At 40.7% G+C, this 25146-nt stretch overlaps 1 protein-coding gene across 1 annotated transcript; it reads right to left on the bottom strand.

Moving 5' to 3' along the window:
* Positions 1-15788: 15788 nt before the first annotated feature.
* LOC145814471 (uncharacterized) lies at positions 15789-19619 on the bottom strand. Its single transcript, XM_082911304.1, has 3 exons — positions 19512-19619; positions 18141-19199; positions 15789-15899 (listed from the first exon to the last, which is right to left on the bottom strand). The coding sequence occupies exons 1-3, from the start codon at positions 19617-19619 to the stop codon at positions 15789-15791; spliced, it is 1278 nt and encodes a 425-aa protein (XP_082767430.1).
* Between the last annotated feature and the right edge of the window lie 5527 nt (positions 19620-25146).

The following is a 25146-nucleotide window of genomic DNA, read 5'->3' as shown; positions in this document are numbered from 1 at the left end:
TAATCTGTTTAAGACATTCAACCACAAAGTCGGATCTTTTTTATGTTTATTTAAAAATTTGTTTGAGTTTGTTGATCAATCACTGTCGATTGGGCTTGAACTGATTTTTTGCTAACATAAATTGGCCCAGTGGGACTCCTTCTAACTTGGAGTAATGGTGAAGAAGAAAGTTGAAAAAACTGAGACTATTGATGTCAATAGGAGGGTTGCTGACTAGTTAGGCCTTTTTGGGGATCCAAGTAAGAGGCCTGCTAAGGACACATATGTCCCTACTGGCTTTCTCGAGTTTGAGGAAGACATGGAGGTCATCGTGGACAGCCAATCAGTGGTAGCTAGGTATGGGGAAAGACTGAAAGATGGTTAGGACACAACCAATGGAGGGTAATACCACGGCCTGGTAGTTGAAGAAATAGAGGAGATGATTGCCCAGCTTGGCCACACCTTCGAAATGAGGCCAAAACATCTCACAGAAAGTATGAGGGCCAAGCTTAGAATTCTTGGGGGATTCACCCCCATTCCTAGTCCACCACCACTATCCAAAGTGGAAGCACAAGTGACTAAGGTACAATTTCAAACTCTTAAGGCATATAAAGTTCATCAGGGTAGTGCCTCTTTTTATAGGCTTCCAACTCTCCAAGAGGAAGAGCAAGGGAGGTTTCAAATGAACCCTAATCAGACATATAAGGAAACTAAAATTAACATGAACTATGGGGAGCAATTTGGTCCCTCCAGGCCTGTTGCTCAAAGAGAGGCCTTGGAAGGGAAGTCACATTATAACCCAGCTTTTGAAATGAATAATAGACCAATGTAAGGGGGGCAAAATTGGCTCCCAGAATAGGAGGAACCAGTAAATGACATGGCCAGGCCTATGCCAGAGGGCAGTTTGGAGCCCCTAGATATGAGGAACCTGTCGTCGATAGACCAAGATTAGGGTAGTATAACTTTGCTGACCAAAGGTTTAGACAACCAAACTATGATAACTCCAGGCTAAGAGGCAACCAAAGACCTAGGTAGCAAGTATACCAAGAACAGGGCTTTAGAAATTATGAGCCACAATGAGGGCCTGGACCACCCCCTCGACATTTGGAAGAAGGAGATGTTGGCCTGCACCCACTTTGACAGCAGCATTTCCAACTGTATGAGGGGTTTGTTGCACCAAACTTTTAGCCAATGAATGAAGGGATGGGGTATGGCACTTCTCATGAGGAGCTACACTTTGAACCAACCTATTAATAGACATTAGATCATGGAAATAATTCAAGAAATGTATGGCCCAGGCCTAAAGAGGCCTAATAGGCCAATGTTTAGAAAACTGTACCCTTATTGGGTAGATAAGAACCCTCTTCCTAGAAACTTTAAGATGCCTGAATTCTCCCTATTTACTGGGGAATAGAGGTAGTCAACCATAGAGCATATAGGAAGGTTTACCATGCAGTGTGGGGAGGCTAACTCAGATAACTTAAAACTTAGGCTTTTTCCACATTCATTGTCAAAAATAGCCTTCGCTTGGTTTATTAACCTACTAGAAAATTCAGTGCTCACATGGCAGGACATGGAAGGCAAGTTCCAAGCTCAGTTTTACATGATATAGCCATATATTAGTATGGTGGATTTAGCTAAATTTAGACAAAAACAAGGGGAATCCGAGGCAAGCCAAATGAAACAAAAATAATTAGAAGAAATGCATGCTCCTAAATAATGCCATATAATTAATGCGGCACAAACATTATGTAAATGATAAGCTTGGCTACTAGCATGACATGTGCGTCAATTCAAGGCATGTGATAAAGCACATTTTCAAGAAATGAAATCGAAATTGATGTTGGTTAGTATGATGAGCCGAACCCTAATGCATGCAAGACTAATGGATGCAAATCATGGAAAATGCTAAGGAAACATGATGCTCTATGCAACCCATCATAAGCAAGTAAGTAAAAGAGAGAAAAAAAATGAGGATTGGAAGACATACACAATTATTACATATTTGTCCTCGTGCAAGAGGGTCTAAATGAATGTCCAAATAAACTAACTATTACAATACCGAATGAATAATGAATTAACTAAACTAACTACTTATTACAGGTTTGAATAACTAGCTAGTTAATTTTATTACAACAAGGATATTATAAAAATTACAACGATAATTACAACAATAAGATTAATACAAGCAACAATGAGAATGCACAATGATCACATGCGCAGTGTTCAGAAACTGCTCTGCCTACCCAGTCTACTTTGTTTCACCCTCAGCCACTGCCTCCTGTTTCTGCCAAAATTCACTGTTTACCAAATATTGGAGGCCGGCTGGGTCCAAAAATAGCCGGTTGTGCCCTAATTTCATGTAAAAATATGTTTTTGTGCTCTGGGGTGAAAACAGTGCAGACAGAGCACCTTTAAACCATGTTTGTCCTTTCTACTCTCCTCTATCATGAAACTCAAGAGAAGAGTGAATGCGAGTCTGAAACCATCAATAGGCACAAGTTGATGGCATGATGATTTCGAACACAATTTGGACAAAACAATTAATAAATGCAATGAAGACGAGCACTTATCCCTCTTATCATGGAGGCTCCAAGAGGGAGGTAGACACACCTCAAGTCTCATCGAAATATCCTGGATTGATAAATGACAATCCTCGATGCGATGGACTTGGCATAACATCTGGTCGAATCCGACTAATTCTAAACATTTTCTTTATGTTGGTTTCATTGATTTTAAGCCAATTTTAGCCCTTTTTGACTTACCTTTCCGTTACTTAATCGATTAGTCCAAAAGTGATATTTAAGTCCACCAAATGAGAAGAAATGTCAAATGAGAAGTGATCCTTAGCATGAAAGAGAGACCACGCCTTGACGATGAACCTTCATAGAGATTAAGCCATTGAGCATAGGTCTTTTTCTCATGCTTTAAATAATAATCGATCGCTTGAAATAACTCTCAAACAAAAGAAAAGAAGAAAGAGGGAGGGCGCAGAAATGATTATACGAAGTTGATTATTAGAATGAGACTCTTGATATGGAAACGAAGTAAAGAAAGTTATCAACTCGAATGACGCGGTGTCTAAGGCCTAAACAATCGAAGCTATAAGGAGGTACAACACAACAAGCAAAGTATTCAAAGCATAAACTAATTAAATGAAACAAAACGGCCCTAGACAGCCCCTAATATGTAAAAAAGATAGTGACTAAAATCTTGTTAAAAGAACACAAAGCATAGCCAAAAGTAAGGAGGTATAAAACTACTAAGGAGGGGTGGCTAACCCCTCCACTTTTTGAACTTCTAAACCATAATTTTCAGCCTTTTTAAACTATGAAAATCAGTTTGAAAGTCAAGGAAAATAGTGAAAAAACAAAGGGATGAGCTATGAAGTAAGGTGCAAGAAAGAGCATTAACCCTTTCTACCTTTGGTAGCTATTCAAACCCAAGTTCCAACACTTGTAATGGATTCAAACTAGCCCAAAACACAAGAAATAGATAGAAAGAGACACAAATGAAAGCAAGAGAAAAGGTGACAAGCTTATACCTCTTGAAGAGTACGCTCTCAAGGTTGAATTATGATTCTCAATGCTCAACCAAAGCTCTAAGGTCTAGCTCTAAGGGTGTATATGATGTATAGATATGGTTCAAAGATGATATAACATCTCAAAGATGGCTTGCCAAGGAAGAAGGAGCTCTCAAGGGTGTTTTAGTTTCTTTGAAATTATTCTAACCCTCAACACAGTGGGATCAACTCGTGTTTATAGAATTTGAGCAAAATAGGTTACAAATATCTTCAAAAATAGACAGTTGGCTGATTCCTGCCCAGAACAGTGTTTCTCGCCAAAGAAGCATGGCCGGCTCCAAATGGCCACTGCCGGCCCCCAATGAAACACGGCCGGGTCCCAATGTGCTCCCCTGTTTTTCTGGTTCAGGCTTAGTGTAAGGTGGCACAATGTTCAAAAAGGGACCTCTGAGGTAAGAATAGTGTAAATATGAAGGTTTTGGGATTGTTTTAGAGCTTGAACCTAGAATCATTTGTTGAGAATTTGAACCATTGACAACGTCACTTTTATCATTGAGTGCTTAGGACAAAGCGCCCAAGTCTTGCGGACGGTAAAAAATGGGGTGTTTACAAGGTGACATGTTTATATGCCTGAGATAGAAGTGATAAGATTGGTCTAGAATGGTCTTGATTTTGAGCTAAGGAAAAAATTTGAAGGAATGGAATTTAGAGATTTGTTTGAACTGCCATATATGGCAACCAGTTATGAGTCCATTCTTAGAGAATAACAGTAAAGAAGGGCTGCTACCCTAGGAACGTATTACCAAGACATAGAATTAGAAACATAAATAGACATAGATATTGCTCAAATAAATTGGCAAGACACCAATGACTTGTAAAGCCTTGAAAAAGGTAAAGAAACCAGTAAACATGCCTTCTATTTAGCCAGCTAGGAAAAATGTGCCAATGACCCATCGACAATACTCCTTTGATTTATTAAAGGCAAATGATTTATTTGATGAGTTGTTGACTGGGAAGTTTTTGACATTATCCCCAAGCCATAACATCCTAAAGGAAAAAGATAGAATTGACAAAGAATATTGTAAATGGCATAATTCACTTGGACATTCAACTAATAATTATGTAACTTTTCAAAATTGTTTGCTGGACTTGATTTAGAAAGGAATGCTAAAATATGCTAAGAAGGACAAATGAGTCATGGTTGTCAATGGGAATCCTGTTCTATAAATGGTGGACATAAACATGGTGTCTACCAGGCTAAATGATCAAACCAAGAATCCAAGGGTGTTACTGAGTGAGCTGGAAAGAATTCTTAACTTGAGAAAAGAACTTTTGGCTAAAGGAAAGAAGCCAATGGTCCATTAGGACCACTTTGTATGTTTCAGGTGTGGAACTGAAAAAGAAAAAACACAGGCCATTGTAGCCGACAAAGTACACAAGCAGATGAAGGATTGTGGCCTAAGGTTTAACACCATGGGCCAAGATGATTTGCAAATTTTTAGTGGTGCAGAGTTGTTGTATAATGGGGTAGACCCAAGTGTTTACACCACTGAGGTAGTAGAGTATGAGGAGCATGATGGACTCTTCTTTTACCAAGGAGTACCAATGAACCCTTACTTGGAGGGGGCTAGTGCAGTCAAAGCATATTTGAGGTAGCACAAACAGTAGTAGAGTGGCCAGCCAAGAAACTTTAGGGCCCAGAGGTCCTATAATCAAAAGGCTAGAACATATTCGCATGGCCTGGAAAAGAGGCTAAAGAAAGACATGGGTACTAGGCCATACAATGGCCCAGTAGAACTTAGGCCAGTTAGGGAGTTAGGACTGGAGTAGCCCAGAATGATCAAGTCCCCAATGCCACTACATTATAGTTGGCAGGGGGTGGTGCATCCCCCTAGGGGTGGATGGGGACCTATAGGTGAGACAAGAACATAGAAAACAAGGGAGCAGAGGAAGTTTCATGCATTGACGTCCAAGCTTGAAAATTAGGGCTTGAAACCACCAAGGGCTCAAAACCTGACTTGGTCTAGAGAAAAAATGCAGTAGTGTTGACACCAGGAGATGGCATCAAGGAAGTTCCCAAACCATCGATAGCACGTGAAGCACGTATACCCATCACAGAGGAGGCTTTACTAAGACAAAGAATTAGAGAGTTAGAAAAAGAACTGCAAGTGGATGACGAGGCCATGAAAGGTAGCCAAGAAGTGGCTCCAAAGGTCAAGATGACAGAGCCTGTCGATGTGGAAAAAGATGAGGTTATGTCAAAAAGTTTTAGAGATTTTGAGGAAAAGATGGCCATTCAGTTTGGCAATTTTTCCCTTATTGATTGTAATGTGATTATGGCCATTCCTAAGAGTTTTCAGGCCAGACTAGACCAACCAACACATTTGGTTGGTGATGTTGAAGACTTTACAGAAGCAATGGCTCAGATAGCAGAAACTAAGGCCGAAATAGTAAGGTCAATTGAAGTGGTCAAGTCTGTTGATGGAGACCAAGTAGTGCTGCAAAAGCCTGGAAAAGAATTGATTAAGCATCTAAGGCCTTTATATGTATAGGTACATTTGGGTGGAATACTTATCGGCAGGGTTTCGGTCGATAATGGGGCCATTGTTAGTAGCCTTTCTTCTAAAACATTAAGGATGTTGTGAAAAACAGTGGATTTGATGCCTACTGATATCTCAATTAGTAACTTTGCAAGAGGTTTATCTGATGCCAAATGAGTAATATTCTTAAAGTTATAGATTAGAGCAAGGGCTATGAGTACAACTTTCTTTGTGGTCGATTCTACCTCTAACTACAATCTGTTGTTGAGAAGAGATTAGATCCATTTGAATGGATGTATGCCAAATTCATTACACTAGACTCTCATTTTCCTGACCAGCCAGGAGGAAAGTAAGCCACATGGAAGAGATAGCATGGAGGTTTATTAGGCTGATGCTAACCCTTTCATAGCAGATGTACACAACATTGAGGCAGCATTGTATGAAGAAAGCTTGGGACCAGTAGAGGTGGTTTCTGAAGAGATGAAGTCACAAGGAAGGGGCATTACTTTTGAAGAGTTTCAAGCCTACATAAATGAGGGATTCTGATAGATTGGCCAAGACTTGGCCAAACCCAACCTGATGCAAAAGAGGCAGGATAAGCCAATCATTGAGTTGGTGGTTGAATAAGATTATTGAATGATGAGTACAGTGACTGATGATGAAGAGGATGTTAGTGTAGTTAGGTCCACTTCCTTTAGATTGCTTTGTTTCCTTTTTGCAAATAAGGTTAGTCCTAGAATTTTACCTTCATGTTCATGGGCTGAGTGTGTGATTGACAACAACCCTCTTAGTTATAGAGGGGTTCAATTAGAACATTTGTAGGCAGTACCTGCTAAGTTAGATGACCTTAAGACTGATGTACAAGATCTCTTAGAGGAATTTAACTTAGGGGATAAGGCCTGTAAAAGGCATAGTTTTGTCAATGCAAAGTTATCCAGTAAATGCAAGGAAATGCTAGTTGGCCTTCTTTCTAATTATATGGATTGTTTTACATAGAATTATGACGAAATGCCTAGCTTAGATAGATCATTAGTGGAATATAAGCTCCCAATAAGAAGTAATTATGTTCCTCATAAGCAACCCCAAGAAGAATGACTAATGAAGTGGTACTGTTGGTTAAAAAATAAATTGAAAGACAATTTAAAGCAGGGTTCATAAGGACAGCCGGGTATGTTGAGTGGCTGTCCAATGTGGTTCCTATTATGAAAAAGAATGGCAAACTAAAATTCTACATAGACTTTAGGAATTTGAATATTGTAACTCCCAAAGATGAGTACCCAATGCCTGTGGCTGATCTGTTGGTTGATTCAGCAGCCAAGCATGAAATCTTGTCCTTTATGGATAGACATGCTAGGTACAATCAGATATTTATCAGGCTAGAAGACACCCACAAAACAGCTTGCAGGTGTCCTGGGGCTTTAGGCACTTTTGAGTGGGTTGTTATGCCATTTGGCCTAAGAAGTACAGATGCAACTTACCAGATGGCCATGAATTTAATTTTTCATGATCTGATTAGAAAATTTTTGGAAGTGTATATAGATGATGTGGCCATCAAGTCAGAAAGTTTTGATGAACATTTAGATCACCTTGAACAGACCTTTTAAAGGATGAGGTCTTATAAGCTAAAAATGAACCCACTAAAGTGTGCATTTAGGGTTTCAACTGAAAACATTTTAGGTTTCTTAGTTCATCAAAAGGGTATTGAGGTAAATGCAAATAAGGCCAAAGCTATATTAACAGCACCACCACCAACCAATAAGAAAGAGATGCAGAGCTTTCTAGGAAAGCTAAACTTCCTAAAGGTTCATAGATAATTTGGCTAGAAAAACTTTGGTTTTTTCACCCCTGGTGAAAGCAAGAGCATATATAGATTTTAATTAGGGAAAGTCTCAGCAGGAGGCTTTTGATTTAATTAAGAAATACTTAATGAATCCACCAGTACTAATGCCTCCCATCAAGGGGAAGCCACTAAAGCTATACATTTCAGCATATGAAGGGTCAATTGGATGCTTATTAGCTCAGGATAATTGTAATAACCCCATTCTGTAATTTGCTATTATTTAGTAAATATGAATAATAATTAAGTGTTTAAGGTGGAATTATGTGTTAATAGTGTGTTTTGTTTGATATATGAATTTATATCAGTTACTGTAGGAATATCTGTTGCACTGTCTTGATCTAGAAAATTGAAAGCCTTAACGGTGTCTGAAAATGAAGTTGACTAAGTTAATAGGATCAGTGGAATTTTTAGAATTTTATGGAAAATTTAATTAGAATTTGATTCGGATTCAAATAGTTAGAATAAATTAATTAGAGATGATTAGAATTAATTAGAATTAAGCTAGATTAACTAGTTTAAGCAAGATTAATTAACTTAAGATAATCTAGCCTATATAAGGCAAATATGAGCTCAAGAACATGTCTATACATTCATACACTTCATCATCTTTGAACTAACTTCAAAGAGAGGGAGAGAAAACAACACTTAGAGAGAGAATAGTGGAGTTTGTAGAGAATTGAAGAAGATTGAACAAGTTTGTACTCAATTCAACGTTTTAGGTAAGAATTCAATCATTAAACTATGAATTTAAGCTATTTAGAATGTAAATTCAAGAGAATTAAGCGATTGAACAAAGAATTGAGTTTAGCATGAGATTATTGAAAGATTAGCCTATATGCATGCATAATTCATCAATTTTGAGTTTGATTTTCCAAGAATTTTTGCATGCATGAACCTATACTTCCTTAGTTTTGAGAATTCAACATGATTTTACACTTAACACCTCATTTTTTCATGCATGTTGTAAACATGAAGTTTATAGCTTGATTTTGAAGAATTGAGAAGGTTTTGAGTTTTGATTTTGTAAATTGGTCTTGAATTCATGGCTTTGAAGAGTTTCTAAGTGTTTTTCTAAGTTGAGAATGAGCCATGGAAGTTTGTGATTTGAATTTGTGCAATTTGAAACTCAACTATATTTTGGAAATTCCAGAATTCTGCCTCATCACTCGAGCGAACAATCTTTCGCTTGAGCGCACTTTCAAGGCTCTCAGCATTTTTGAAGTCATATGCAGTTAGCTCGAGCGACCAAGTGTGTGCTTGAGCGAACTCACTTTTATACAGCACATGGCTCGAGCGACCAAAAATTTAGCTTGAGCCTAGATTTTCAACATTCAGAAGTTTTGTAAAGTTTTGCAAACCGCTCAACCGACCAAAATTGCACTCGAGCGAACTGCTTTATTTTCAACAATTTTGAAATGCATTCATTAGTGCATAATTTCATCCTCATTTCATTATAGGCATTCTTAAGCCATTGTTTAAACAACAATAATGAGGAAATGAGTTAGAAACACATGAAGGAGTATTGAATTAAATAAATATCGTATGAGAATGTGTGTTTCAATGTGGATCTGTTATGTGTTGTGTTGGTTATGAGCAACTATCTGTCTAATCTATCTGAGAAGCCATCTGTGAATAACAACTCTGTAAAGATATGTTTGATTATATGTATTTTTTGAATTATAACGTATATCTGTTCTTGAAATGATATTTTATGAATAAATGAATGATTGTCCATTTTCTGAAAAGTGACCGTGGCATCCTTAGCATCTGTATCTGTTACTGTTATCTGTTATCATAGATCTCTATGGGTTCCAGTTTTGGAACTATCTGTTAAACCATAATGGTTATTTGTCTGGATTAGGCATAATCATCTGTCTGATCTGAACAGGTCTTTTAGGACCATAAACTCTATTAGCTAATGGATGTACCACGTACGACTAATTATAACTCTGAATATGAATCTGATTTTGTTATGATCCGAAACTCTGAATCTGGAATTTTATACTTGGGACATCATTCATTAACCCTTTACTCTATTGTTATTCATTGGGCTCCAATTCACTTTTATATTTATGTATGTAGGTGACCAAGCGCGTGACTAGGCTTAGAAGTATCTGTTTGGATTTTGTTTTGTCAATCAACCCTTGTGCCTCACGTGGAGGTTCCCGAATGTCGATTCCAAGGCTCTTTGTGTCCAAGGATTAAATCCTTGTTTTCTTTTTGTAACCAGGATGTTTAAAAGATGTTAACACAGTTGCTGTATGTAGGGTTTAATCCCTTTTTTGACTTGACAGCATTATGAAATTATGTAATGATGCTATGATGACATATATATATATATATATATAAATCTATAAATTTCTTTTGTCTCATATACGTTTGCACAACTCATTGGACGATATATTTTTGTTTATTTGCTTCCGCTAGCCCCTATTATTATGAGTCTATTTAAGAAGGCCTTTGGTAATCTTAGAATTACCCGGTGGTCACCTCACTAATCTCTTGGGATGGGGGTTGGGTCGTGACAATAATGAGATGGCCATGAGCAGGCCATCTATTATCTTAGCAAAAGACTAAATAATGCAAAAACTAGATATAGCTCAGTGGAAAAATTGTGTTTGGCTTTATATTTTGTTTCCATCAAGTTAAGGCATTATATGTTACCCTTAGAAGTATGGGTGATAACCCAAACTGATGTGATCAAGTACATGTTGTCTAAGCCAATTATAAGGGGAAGACAAGGTAAATGGTTGTTGGCCTTAATAGAATATTACTTCAAGTATGTTCGTTAGAAGGTTGTTAAAGGCCAAGGCTTGGCTGATTTCTTGGCTCACCACCTTGGCTCTTCTGTCGATGAGGATTTGTTTAAGGTAAACTATGTAGAAAATTCTCTTGGAGGCTAATGTTTGATGGCTCTAAAACAGAAGAAGGTTTTGGAGTTGGTGTTGTGTTTGTAGCACCCAATGGCCAAGTAGATGAACTGTTTATCACATCTAATATTCAAGCTGAGTATGAGACCTTAATTATAGGCCTGGAACTGGCTATAGAACTCAAAATCACCAGTTTACATGTATTTGGTGATTCACAACTGGTTATTAAGTAAGTTAATGGTGAATATAAGTGTGCTAACAAGATCTTAGAAGAATATTTAGTTGAGGTTAAGTGGCTAATAAGTTTTTTCGGCCATGTAAGTTTTCAAAATATGTTTCGGCTAGAAAATAAGTAGGCTAATGAAATAGCCCAGGTAGCCTCAGGTTTGAGAATTCCAAAGGGAAGCCAAGAAAGAATAATCAGGATTCAAAGGAGGAACTTCTCCATATTAAGGGATTGATAGAGAAATTTTCTACCAGTAATGCATTTAGAAGTAGTAGAAGGAGATTGGAGATATCCTTTGATCAAGTACTTAATGGATCCTAGAGAAAAGGTTGATAGACATGTTAAGTATCAGACCTTGAATATGTCATCATGGGAGATGACTTGTTTAGAGGGCCCATGATGGCATTATATTACTATGTATATGCCGAGATGAGCAGATGAAAATAATGACTGAAGTGCATGAGGGCATATGTGGTACTCATTAGGTTGGAGAAAAGATGAGGTGGATGGTCAATAGGTATGGCTATTTTTGGCCAACAGTAAGAAAAGGCTTCATAGCTTATGCTAAGGGGTGTCAATCATGCTTAAACATGGCAGCCTCTAGAGGGTGCCAGTAGTGATGTTGCATTTTGTGGTAAAACCCTGGTCTTTTAGAGGATGGGCAATGGACTTGATTGGGAATTTTTTTTTCCCTTTCCTCAAAGTAGCATTCTTACCTTTTAGTGGCTACGGATTATTTCACTAAATGGGTGGAAGCAATGCCATTGAGAATGGTGACCTAGAGCCATGTGATCGATTTTATAAAGAAACATATAATACATAGATTTGGGTTACTTCAATTGATCACAGTGGATCAAGCCACCATGTTTAACGGGGATGGAATCAAGGAGTTGCCAAAGAATATGGCATCCAAATCCTCAATTCATCACCTTATTACGCTTAAGCCAATGGACAAGCTGAGTCCACCAAAAAAATAATAAAGAATACCTTAGAAAATATGGTTGAAGAGAGCCCTAGAGATTGGCATAATTTGCTATCCAATCTACTATGGGCCTATAGGAATCCCAAGAGAAATGGTATTGGGACTACCTTTTATGAACTGGTATATGGTCATGATGAGTGTTTCCTTTAGAGGTGACAATTCAGTCTAGCAGAGTGGCCTTGCACTATGACATTCTTGTTAATGAGTATGCACAGGCCATGATGTTGGAGCTACAAGACTTGGAGGAGACAAGAATAATGGCCTATAACCATCTTCTAGCTCAGAAAACAAAAGTAAAAGGGGTTATAATAAAAAAGTGAAGGCCAAGGTGTTTTCAGAGGGGCAGTTGGTATGGAAAACCATACTGCCATTAAAAAGCAAAGATCCAAGTTATGGGAAGTGGTCCCCAAACTGGAAGGACCATTCAAGATTTACAAAGTCCTCAAGGGAGGAGCATATCATCTGGTATCTATAAAAGGACTACCAAACAAGATAATCATAAATGGAAAATATTTAATGAAATATTATCCAACCATAGGGAAAGCATCAAGCGTGCATAAAAGAAAAAAAAATGTGTTTCCATTAATAAAAAAAAATGTTTCCATTAATAATAGTAAGATGGGGTCCATATACAAGGAAAGTAATGTTACCATCTAGTCTAAAAGAATACAAGGAAAGTAACGTTACCATCTAGTCTTAAAAAAAAAAAAAAAAAAAAAAAGGAAACTAGCCCAGGAAAAGGAAAAGAAATTTAATCCCTTTAAAGGGTAGTTACAAAACTAGCCCAGGAGGAAAATATGGCTCTTCTCTTTGCTTTGACTTGGAAGAGATTTCCTTAAGCATCCTTGAGGGCGGCTGGGCCATCTTGAGCCAAAAGTTGGTTCATCTATTGGTTAATTTGGCTTTGCTTTTCCATTAAAGTAGCCTGTTGGACTTGAATCTGACCAAAATGATAATTTTCCTCTCATCGATGAAAGCATTGGCCTGAGAGATTGCTTGGGTTCTAGCAGAGACACTAGCTAAAGTATAGAAAACTTGCCTCACGGAGGCCATTCTGGCATTGGTAGCTTCGGTTTCAGCTTCAAACTATGCCATAGAGGAGAGGTGTCGAGGGAGTTAGCCCATGAAGTCTTGAAAGATGTAAAGTTGATCAGGGTCTAGGAGTCTTTTTGGTAGTGGCACAAAGTTCTTTAGCCCTATTGAGGGCATGATCTTCAAAGGAATGGCTCAGTAACAAGAAGAATTGATCGCCTCCTGTTGTTCAGCAGGGGAGAGTTTCCTGAACCTCTCCTCATAAGTGGTGCTAGCAATTGAAAATTGAAAAACATTGGCTTGCTAGAGCAGGTCAGCAGTTAAGGCCATATGAGAGCTGTCATTAGAATATTTGAAATAAAAGGAAGTTTAAAAAGAATGAAAAAGAATAAGGATACCTCCATAGAAGAAGGTAGGATTTGAAGAAAGTTGGCCTGAGGAGTGTGAACCTCCACTTCAGTAGGGGCTGCCTTCACTTAAGTTAGAGTGGTGGCAAGGCTGGTCATATGCAGGAAGGCCAATAAGGTGCATAATATCAAGGACAGTAGGTGAGGCCATACTAGACTTAACCATCATAGAATTGCAAGATGTCGACCAAAAATATGTGGATGCACCAATCAGCCAAGGATCTATCTCAAATGAGATGGTGGACAATTGAATAGCCTGATAAATGCCCAAATTGAGCTACATATCCCCTTTAAAAATGGTCATCCTCTTTACCTAAGTTAACCAGGTGTCAGTTGGTTTGGGCCATGATCTGGGGCCCGTCAACCAGTTAAGTCATGAAATCGAAGATTGGTCTAGAAGAAGAGTCTCACCATCAGTAATGGGGTAGTATGGAGTTAGATCGTCTGGAAAAGTGGTCAAAACACAAGGGCTACGTTCCCCAGTGCCAATAGTGAGACTAGTTGTTATTTGAGAGTCAAACTTGTTGCTTTCAATGAAATGAACGATCTTCTGAGGAAATTGACGAACTAGGTTGGAGTCTGAATCAGAAGACATGGCTGAGGAAGTTAGGGTTTCTTGGTTACAGAAGAAGCGGAAGAGTTTTTTTGCAAGAAGAAGAAAGTAACGGAGAGGAAGAATTTGAAAAGCTTAAGTACCTTTGCGTGGGGCCCAAATAGAAATAATAAATTAGATAAACTAAAGGAGGGCCTAACAATGGTAGGCTCAAGAATCAGTAAGAGGCCCCGAGGGGTTAAGAGGGTTTTGGGCCCAGAATTGAACGTTAGAAGCGGTAATAAGCCTAGAATAATGAAATCATTCAAGGCAAAAAAGATTTTTACCTTGAATGAAGGGGGGCATTGTTGTTGCTAAAATTTAGGAGTCTTTCATCGACAGAATACCGATAGGGCATAAGGATGATGTGGCATGGATGGCATGACAAGATTGGTTAAAGCGACTGACATGGCATGAAGAGGTGTTGGAGATAGAAGGATAAGGAAAATGCTAGCAGAAAATCAAGGAAGAATTCAAAATTCAAAAGATACAATTCCTAGAATGTGGGGATAGATATGAAGGAAATTAGAGAATCAAGGAGGATCATGATCAAGAGCCAGGCCAGAAGTCAAGTATAAAAGAGGGTTGAAGGAAGAGAATGAGATCATCAATAACCGTTAATCACACTCGTGAATTCGAATTTAGAGTCTTTGGATTGGGCAATTGTGATATTCACGAAGGACGCTCTAGATTCGGAGGCTTATTCGGCCCAAACGTGAACATGCACGAAAGGCGCTCTGAATTCGGAGTCTTTGCATTGGCCAATCGTGATATCCACGAAGGGTGCTTTGAATTCGGAGTCTTTGCATTGGCCAATCGTGATATCCACGAAAGGCGCTCTGGATTTGGAGCTTATTCAGCCCAAACATGAACATGCACGAAGGGCGCTCCGAATTTAGAATCTTTGGATTGGCCAATCGTGATATGTACGAAGGGTGCTCCGGATTCGGAGGCTTATTCGGCCCAAATGTGAACATGCACGAAGGGCACTCTGAATTCGGAGTTTTTACATTGGCCAATTGTGATATCTACGAAAGATGCTCCGAATTCGGAGTCTTTGCATTGGCCAATCGTGATATCCACGAAGGGCGCTCCAAATTCGGAGGCTTATTCGGCCCAAACGTGAACATTCACGAAGGGCGCTCTGAATTCGAAGTCTTTGTATTGGCTAAAAATTTAATTCGATTTAATAATCATAACATTTTCATTTTTCGCATTTGTCTCTTAAAAAATAGACAACAAATATATTTTTGAAATATCCACAAAGGGCGCTCCGAATTTGGAGGCTTATTCGGCCCAAACGTGAACATGCACGAAGGGCGCTTTGAATTTGGAGTCTTTGCATTGGCCAATCGTGATATTCACGAAGGGCGCTCCGAATTCGGAGGCTTATTTGTTATTCAACCATTATTAACGAGACGACGATAAAAAAGGCACTGCATTGCAGAATTCGTAGATGTGTACATGTTAGCATAACAACAAAAATTAGAAACAAACTAGCATGTTATACAAGTTGGCTTAATGATAAAATTTATGCAAATGGGTCGAATTCTAGGGGTGTGACAAACTTCTGCCAGCCATGTCTGAAAGGCGATACGCCCCTGTTCCGGCAATCGAATCAATATGATAAGGACCATCCCAGTTGGGGCCTAATTTACCGTCTGCTGCATTCTTAGTAGCATGAAGCACTTTCTTGAGGACCAGTTCTCTAGGTGTGTAACGACGCAACTGCACGCACTGGTTTTATAACTTGGCAAGCTGTTGCTGATACCGCACCATACACACAAGAGCACGATCTTAGCGTTCTTCAATCAAAGTCAGATCTAAAGCCAACATTATGTCATTACGGCCCATGTCAAAAACCTTGGATTTTAGTGTGGGCAGGCCGATTTCAAGAGGGATAATAGCCTGTGTCCCAAAGCAAAAAGCGAACGACATTTCTCTAGTAGACCGCCTTGGAGTGATGCGATAAGCCCGCAACACATTGGGTAATTCTTCAACCCACCTGCCTTTGGCCTTTTCCAATCGTTTCTTGATGCCGTCTCGGATCACTTTATTGAAGGCCTCAGCCTAACTGTTACTTTGTGGGTATGCCGGCGAGGAAAAGTAGGGCCGGATACCATATGTGTTGCATAACTCCCGATAGACACCACAATCGAATTGGGTGCTGTTGTTGAAGACAAGTTCCCTTGGTATGCCAAATCGTGTTATAATATTTTTCCATACAAAATGTTTAACATCAACATCTCGAATATGTGTTAATGCCTCTACTTCAATCCACTTTGTAAAATAATCTATTGCGACGATTAGGAATCGCTTGTTCCTTGGAGCCTGCCGTAATGGTTTGACGATATCAAGTCCCCATTGAGCGAATGACCAAGGACTAGTAGTGGAATTTAATTCTTCGGCAGGTAGATGAGTTAATAAGGAAAACTTTTGGCATTGTTCACACTTCTTTACGTAGTTCTCAGCATCCGTTCGCATAGTCGGCCAATAATACCCCTGCGTTACTGCTCGGTGGACCAATGAGCGTCCTCCAGAATGGGCACCACAGCTACCTTCATGTATTTTGGCCAAGAGTTTCTCAACTTTATCTGGGTGAACACATTCCAGGTACGGCCCAGAGAGAGATTTTTTGTAAAGCTTTCTCTGCGGATCCAGATAGTATCGCAGGGCTTTATTTCGCAGCTTGTGGGCTTCTTTCTTAGTTGGGAGCTGTTTTGAGGAAAAGAATGCAGCGATAGGGTCCATCCAACTTGGTCATGGTTTAATGATGTTAATTTGAACTAGTTCAGAAGAGGTGATGCTCGGCTTTGTGATGAACCCTACTTCGATTGTTCGTTTGACTTCTGAGTTAACGGCGGAGGCTAGGCAAGCAAGGGCATTCGCATGCGTGTTCTGATCCCGGGTTATCTAATTCAACTCGTGGTGATTGAATTTTGTGAGCAAGGAATTCGCCGTTTTCATGTAGGCTGTCATACGGTCATTTTTAGCTGCATATTCCCCTTTCAACTAATTGATGACTAATTTCGAGTCACAGAAAACAATTAATTGTTGTACACTGAGGTGAAGTGCATTACGAAGGCCGGTTAGCAATGTTTCATATTTGGCCTCGTTATTTGATGCATCAAAGGTCAATTTAACTGTTTGCTCGATTATTGCCCCTTTGGGGGTCATGATTACTATGCCTGTCCCGCTGCCACGTTGGTTGGATGATCTGTCATAGTCCATTTGCCAAATGTTGCAAACATATATTCGCCAGTCAGGTTTAGGTTGCACTTGATCGGACTTGAAGTTGGCATGGCATCCCGTGAACTCGGCTACAAAGTCGGCGAGCACTTGTCCCTTGATCGCAGTTCTAGGTAAAAACTGGATATCATACTGGCCGAGTTACAAAGCCCATTTCGAGACTCGCCCTGATGCTTCCGCGCTACGGAGCGTTGACCAGAGGGGATAGTCCGTTAAAACCCCTATGGTGTGAGCCTGAAAATAGTGCTTCAACTTTCTTCCAGCCACAACGAGAGCAAGGATGAGCTTTTCCAGTGGTAGATATCGTGTTTCGGCGTCGACCATTGCCTTCTTTACATAGTAAATTGGTCGCTGCTCCCCGAGTTTTTTCTTTAATGGCACGACGCTGATCGCCCGATCTGATATCGCAAGATACAAGATGAAGGGATCGCTTACCAATGGGGTTGCCAAGAGTGGTACTGATCGGAGATAAGTTTTCAAGCCGTCTAGCGCGGCCTAGCACTCAAGGGTCTATTCAAATGCTTTACCCTACCGAAGTGCGTGAAAAATTTATCGGCAGTGATTTAAGGAACAACTGATAAACCTATTGAGGGCGTCAGCCATCCCCATCAACTTTTGAACTTTTTTGACCGACCGAGGGGAGCCAAGTTCTATAATTGCTGTGATCTGCCTCTGGTTGGCCTCTATTCCGCGATGGTTGACAATATAGCTGAGAAATTTGTCGAATCTGATACCAAATTCACATTTCGAGGCGTTCAATTTCATCTTGTACTTTCGGAGAATGTAGAAGCTCTCTGCTAAATCGACTAGATGGGCATGCTTTTTCTTGGATTTCACCACCATGCCATCGATGTATACTTCCATGGTGCGGCCGAGTTGTTCCTTGAACATAATGGTAACCAGTCTTTGGTAAATTGCCTCTACATTCTTCAGTCCGAAAGGCATGACCTTGTAGCAATAGGTTCTCCTTAGGGTGAGGAATGTAGTCTTTTCTTGATCCTCTAGATGCATGGTAATTTGGTGATAACCCCTGTAGGCATCCAAAAAGCTCATGCGCTGATGATGTGCCGTTGCGTCCACAAGTTGGTCGATTTTAGGAAGAGGAAAACAATCCTTTGGACAGGCCTTGTTCAAGTCCATGAAATCGACACAAACCCGCCAAGATCCATTTTTCTTCTTTACAACCACGGTATTGGACAACCATGTGGGATAAGTGATTTCACGAATTACCTCGGCATCAAGCAATCTGTCAACTTCATCAACAACAGCCGATGCATGCTCCGTGGCTGACCGTCGACTTTTCTGAATGATTGGTTTGACTTTTGGATCGATGTTTAAACGATGTTGGGCCACGACTAGATCCACCCCTGGCATCTCAAATGGTGTCCACGCAAACACATCAAGGTTGCTGAGTAAGAAGGACGCCAGCTCGCCTCTATCAACTTCGTTCAGGGAAGTGCCGATTGTGAAGAATTTGTCAGGACTCCCATTGATTTCGATCCGATCAAGGTCTTCAGTTGCCTTTTCACTGAGGATTTTCCCAATGTCCTCGAGGCTCTTTCGATCTGGTATTTCAATCGAGTTCACTTCCATTTCCTTTGGCCTCTGTGCAGCAGCAATAAGATAGCATGCCTGTGTCGATTTCTGAGAACCCCGAATTTGCTCAATGCCATACTCAGTTGGAAAGTGGAGTAGTTGATGGTAGGTGCTTGGCACAGCCTGCATAGTATGCAACCAAGTCTTTTCCATAATAAGATTGTATGGTGACGGGAGTTTGATGACCAGAAATTCCACGTCTACTGATCTATTACCCGCCCGTACTGGTAGTGTAATCTTACCTAAGGGATACTCGGGGTTGGCGTTGAAGCCTAACAATGGGTAATTGGTAGGTAACAGATCCAAATCAGTGAAGCCAAGTTTAACAAACGTCTTGTAATACATTATTTCTAAGGTGCTTCCCTGATTGATGAGAACACACTCAATTGTGAATCTGTTCACGCGTTGCTCTACGACGAGGGGATCAGTGTGGGGGAGAGTTACTCCATCTAGGTCGGTGTCATCGAAGCTAATCCTGCCAGTTTCATGTGGCCATTTGGCTGGTGTGATTGGCTTGGGTAGGCTAGGTTGCATTTGAATTGTATGTACCTCAGCTGACGATGGTAGGCTTTATATCATGTGAATTACACCAAATGAAGGTGAATCCGGCCGTAGGGCTACCATGTTCGATGGATTGTTCTTTCAGACGTGTTGCGCCAGCCGGCCGTCTTGTACCAACTCCTCCAGATGGTCCTTCCGTGCATAACAACTGTCAGTATCGTAGCCATGGTCCTTGTGATATTCACACTGCTTATTCCTTCTTCTTGTATCAGGAGGTCCCATCATCTTGGACGACCACTTAAAGAATGGAAGATGTTGGACTTTGGGCATGATCTTATTGATCGGCTCCATCAATTCCATATACTTCTTGTCCGAACGTCTTGTGCGCCACTTGATATTGTTTGTTTGAATGGTGTGAACATTGGCCGCTTGAACGTTGTGAATCACGCTAGTTGTCTCATTTAGTCCGAGTCCGAGGTTCGGGGCTCCTTGATGGCACAACGCTTATCGACTGAACCAGACCAGATGGAGTCGATTTAATGACTTTCCATCCAACCTTGACGCGCAGGGCATCGTTTTCTACTTTACAATATTCTTTACCTTTCTTCATTAGTGCCCAAGCTGTTTTGGGAGGCCATCTGGTTAACGAACTGCGGCGAGAACTATCAGGGTGTAATCCCATCTTAAAGGCAGTAATGGCCATGGAATCATTACAGGCATCATCCACCAAGTTGAAACATTCCCAATAGCACGTTGAATACTCATAGAGGGTCTCTTCTGGTTTAATTTGCATTGCCCAGAGAGAGTCGGCTTGCTTTTGCTGAATTTCGTTGGTGATGAATCTTGCCCTGAAGGATTTTTGGAGTTGATGAAAGCTTCTTATTGACGTCGGCTCCGGTTTATAGTACCATCTGACGACTAACGGTCCCAGGCTACTTGGAAATGTTCGACACATGAGGGCTTCATCATCAGCATGCAACGTCATTGCTTGTTTATAATGACGAATGTGGTCAGCGGGATCTGATTTTCCATCGTATAGGGTGAATGTTGGTGCTTTGAACTTTTTAGACAGTACAACCCTTGCAATGCGTCGTACAAAAGGGTCGTACCTGTCCTCTTCATCTGAATCATCACTTCCTTTCCCTCACCTGTGCTGTACATATGGACTTCATTCGGATAAGCTCAATACATTGACTCGACCCTTCTTTCTGGGTTCCTGAAATGGTGAGTAGGAATCATTGCCATTATCATGTTTCCAAAGTCGACGTTGTCGATCATCCTTCTTCTTTTCTGAGGATCGACTCCAGTCATGGCGTGCGGCTTGTTGGGATTTGGCTAACTCTAGGGCCAATTCCTTACGCAAGGGCTCGTTTTCAGCCATCGTATCTTCTAGACGTTGTTCATTTCGTTTTGCTTGATCCATGATCGTTTGCATAGTCTCCTGCACAGAAGTTGAGGGTGAGGTTTGAGCTACTGGGTCGAAGTTCAAAGCCCGTCACGCGGTGATATTCTTCGGTCCAAGCATGTTTCTTGGAGTAATGTCATCTCTTGGTGTAACATCGTCAGCAACTATCGAAGGATCATCTGTCACGCCTGCCATGGACACACTTGAGTATTCCCACAGACAGTGCCAATTGTGGAGAAGTGGTTTGGAAATACTCCAGAATCCAGTTAAACATCCTTGATCCTCTGATTACTACCTGAAAAAGGGATGAACACTCCGGTCGGGGGTACCGAAATTAGCACTCCGATGGACAAGTCAATATTCTCTCCAATTTACTTCTATCTCAAGTTATCTTGTATATTCTCACATACCTCTCTTTGGCTGATGCTTTTCCTTTTTATATTGCTCTCCAAGGGCCCACCCTTTCATCATCACCCTTCATTATCATATTTGGGACCCCCAGGTATGTCAAAAACTTTTTGACATATTCGGCCCACGGGCTAGATTTTACTTGGCCTTGTTCTTGTTCAATGGGTTTGATCACGCCGAGTTAGCCTTACCAGCATTTTCAGTGCTCTATTTGAACCTCTTCTGAATACATATTTATTCGGCCCCCATGGTTAATTTTGTTTTTTTTCATTAAAAAAATTTTTAGGTGCTTGCAATTGATTTTTTTGTTATAGCAAATGTATATATGAATTTTATAATAAATAATTATTTGCGACCGTAAAAAATGGTCGCTAAAAGTATTTTTTTATTTTTGTTTTGCGATGGAAAAATAACTGTGGCAAAAAGTAGTTTTAGTAGTTACAAATAATTTGTAACTGCTGCTTTACTGTCGCAAAAGGTATTTGCCACCCCCACATTTGCGTTCCCCATTTGTAGTCACATGGGCCATCGCAAAATGTCTTTTGTGATTGTATTTTTATTATTTTTGATGGCTTATGGTGATCACAAAAAGTATTTTTTTCTTCTAGTAGTGCTCCTAGAAATTACAATACTATTTTTTGTTTTGTTTGGATATAAATAGGTATAGTAGTGTTTAGACTTTACCAGTATCTACTCTCTCTCTCTAACTTGCAAAATCTGCGCAATTAAATGTGAAGGTATAGTGAGATTGATCAAGGATTCAAGTGATTCCAGAGAAGACTAAAGATTTGTTAAAGCCTGCAGTATTTGTTGTAGTCTCTTTGTGCCTCTTTCTCATATTTTCTTTCTTATAAGAAACAAGAGGCTTGAAATTTCAAATATGATATGTACCATTTTCGAGGCAATCAACACTTTTGTTTTGAAAAAAAAAAAGAAGCATTTTGTGGTGGTTTATTTTTTCTATTTTTCCTTGTCCTTTCACTCAGCAAGAGCCATGACATGCCCTATAAAATAAATGACAATATTTTTGTTAGTTTGCATCAAAATGTATCCTTTTACCATTTAAAAAAATAAAATAAAAAATGCAACTTCTGTTTCCTGGTCGAAGATACCTTTGTATTGTTTTGTCTCTTGCATTTATTAGCAAAATAGAAGAGTCTTATCAAATAATGTGGAAATACAACCAATAATTACAGCTGGGATTATTTCCACCATAACCTTCTAAACTATTAAAAAAATATCATTTTAACCTCCAAAATTATAAAAGCATGCAAATAGATAAGCTATTGTGAAGTATTACTTTAACCCTTAAATTATAAAAGCGGAGAAATAGACCCCCTAAACTATTGGCGTCCCTTTCATTAGGGGTCTAACTTGTATAGTTTTTTATAGACTATTGGTGTGCTTCATTCCGACTCTTTTCGTTAGGAGTAAGAAAGGGCTGAGTAAAAGGGTAATTTATAAGTAAATTGGGCTAAGCTAGGTAATGGGCCGTTTTGTGGGCCGCAGTAAGAAAGGGCTGAGTAAAAGGGCCTTGTAGTTAGCTCGGTCTAAAAAGAGCCTTGAAGTTAGCACGGTCACCACAGTCAGAGTGGTAACAATTAGCTCGGTCATACCATTCTGAGCTGAGATGTTTTGAGCTTTCCTCAGGACCTTGCTCTAGATTAGCTCGGCCCAAGCTTGCTATGGTTAGCTCGGTCTCAACAGGTGAAACTGAGGTACAAGCTATAAAGGGAAGAACCGAGCTGGTTAGAGCTCGGTCATATTTTCCAGTTTAGCATGGCCATGTTAGCTCGGTCGTTTTGTCATACTACCAAGGTAAAACCATCTCACTTGATTTAAGCAGTGAGGGGGCTGTTAAAAGATAAGCATTATCTTTCAGGAATGTGATTCCTAAGAGGACTCTACATAGAGGAATAAGAGTCCTACTAGGATTGTGCCACGCAGAATCTATAAAAGCTCATAACATAACCTATGGAAGAGGTAACACAACTTTGATTCTCGAATACACACAACTTTTGCCTATTTATCTATTTTGCTAACTTAGGCATCGGAGGGGTATCCGGCACACACCCGTCGGCTAGCTCACGTTTGTGTTTTCAGGGAGTAAACCGACGACGTACGGAGGAGCGTAGACTTGATCAATAGGATTATACGAGAAGAATATTTCATGCTTGTACAATTGGCGCCGCCTGTGGGAAGACCAGAAAGAACAAAACCTCTTGATCAAGTTTTTTCCTCTTTAATTGGAAGTAATGGCACATAATGAAGATTTGCCGCAATCCGCCATCGACGGACAAATCCCAGAGGGGAGTAGGAGGCGCGAAGGTTTGCCTTCTATTCCTCCCATGGCAGATTTAGAGCCCTAGCGACAGAACCCACAGAGGGATGCAAGGGGGAGGCGGACTAATAGCCCCCGTCGCTCTCAAAGTCCTGAAAGACAGAGGCGGAGGATCAATCCTCAAGTTCTGGAGGATCGCGTAAAGGAACAAGATGAGTTAATAAGGAAGATGGCGGCAGACATGGAGTCTATGAAGCGCCAAATCAAAGGAAAATGGGTGGCGACAGGAGAGGGGCGCAAAAGCAACACGTCTCCTCGCCACTCGGAAGACCGTGGTAGGCATACCACACCATCATAAGCAGAGAGTAGGAGCCTGAGAACAGGCAACACTCAGTCAAGAACTCCCAGGACTCGTTACTCCAGGTCTGAGAGAACGAGAACTGAGAGGTCATATACCGAGGGAAGCACCTATTGACCCTCGTGCACGGACCAAGCGTCATCCAGGTAGACGGAGTTGCCTAGATCGTCCGATTTACGAACCGTGCTTGAAGAAAGGGCACGATGGAAGGAGGATACCAGGGCACGCGACCTGCGTAGAGTTTCAGCCCTTCAGCGGTTGGCTCCTCGGACACATGGGAGCGTCGAGGTAGGAATGCCAATACCGCACCTTGCTTACGAACCAACAGACAAAGCATTAGCAAGGCTGCAGACCTCGCCATTCGTTCCGGCAATTGAGAACACGCCTCTACCTTTAGGCTTCCACCAGCCCAAATTCACTACGTATGAAGGGAAAACGGACCCCTACATGCACCTAAGCCACCTTCGCCAGGTTATGGCAGTATACCAACGAAACAAGGCTTTAATGTGCATCCTATTCCCATCAAGCCTAGGCGACCTGGGTTTAACCTGGTTCGAAAGGCTACCAGAAGGCAACATCGCCTCCTGGGCGCAATTGGCAGAGGCGTTCGTGACTAGGTTCAGAACGAACACCAAGACACCAGTGGAGATTGATCAACTACTCTCCATTGACATGGGCGACAAGGAGACATTGAGGTCCTACAACAGTCGCTACTGGGAAACTTTCAACCAGATAGGAGATTGTCCTACAAACCTCGCCATCGTACAATACAAACAGGGCTTGCCAGTCGGTAACAAATTGAGGGACTCAATTACTATGACGCCACCCCTCACGATGGAGGCCGTGATGGAAAGAGTGCACCAACATATTCGGGTGGAGGAGGATGAAACCCGTGCTAAGGAAAAATCTGGTGCAACAGCAGTGCCAGATAAAAAGACTTCGGCAAAAGTCAACACGGTAGAACGACCAAACAGGAATGGGCGAGGCAGACGGGCTAACAAAGAGGATCCAGATAAAAGGTGGCTAAGAGTTCGCACTGCCATTACCACGGTGTTCAAAAAACCAATCTACCGAATTCCCAGTGAGATACGCGATGAACCTTTTGTTCGATGGCCAGCTAAGTTGGGAGAAGCACAAAAAGACTATGATGAAGGATCTCGATGCACCTTCCATAATGAAAAGGGCACCGCACAGAGAATTGCACACCGTTGAGACAACATCTGAAGGAGTTAGTGGCAGCTGGGCACCTGGACCAGTACATAGAAGGAGGGACACAGCCAGCCTCCCAGAACCAGGACAACCCAAACGGAATGCCGATCGACGCCCCACCTCAAGGCATGATTAACGTAATACATGG

Source organism: Camellia sinensis, unplaced genomic scaffold, assembly GCF_055761805.1.
Source record: "Camellia sinensis isolate YWXY unplaced genomic scaffold, ASM5576180v1 Unanchor10, whole genome shotgun sequence".
Lineage (NCBI taxonomy): Eukaryota > Viridiplantae > Streptophyta > Magnoliopsida > Ericales > Theaceae > Camellia > Camellia sinensis.
The sequence above is the reverse complement of the archived record's forward strand: the minus strand, read 5'-3'. Positions and strand labels throughout refer to the sequence as shown.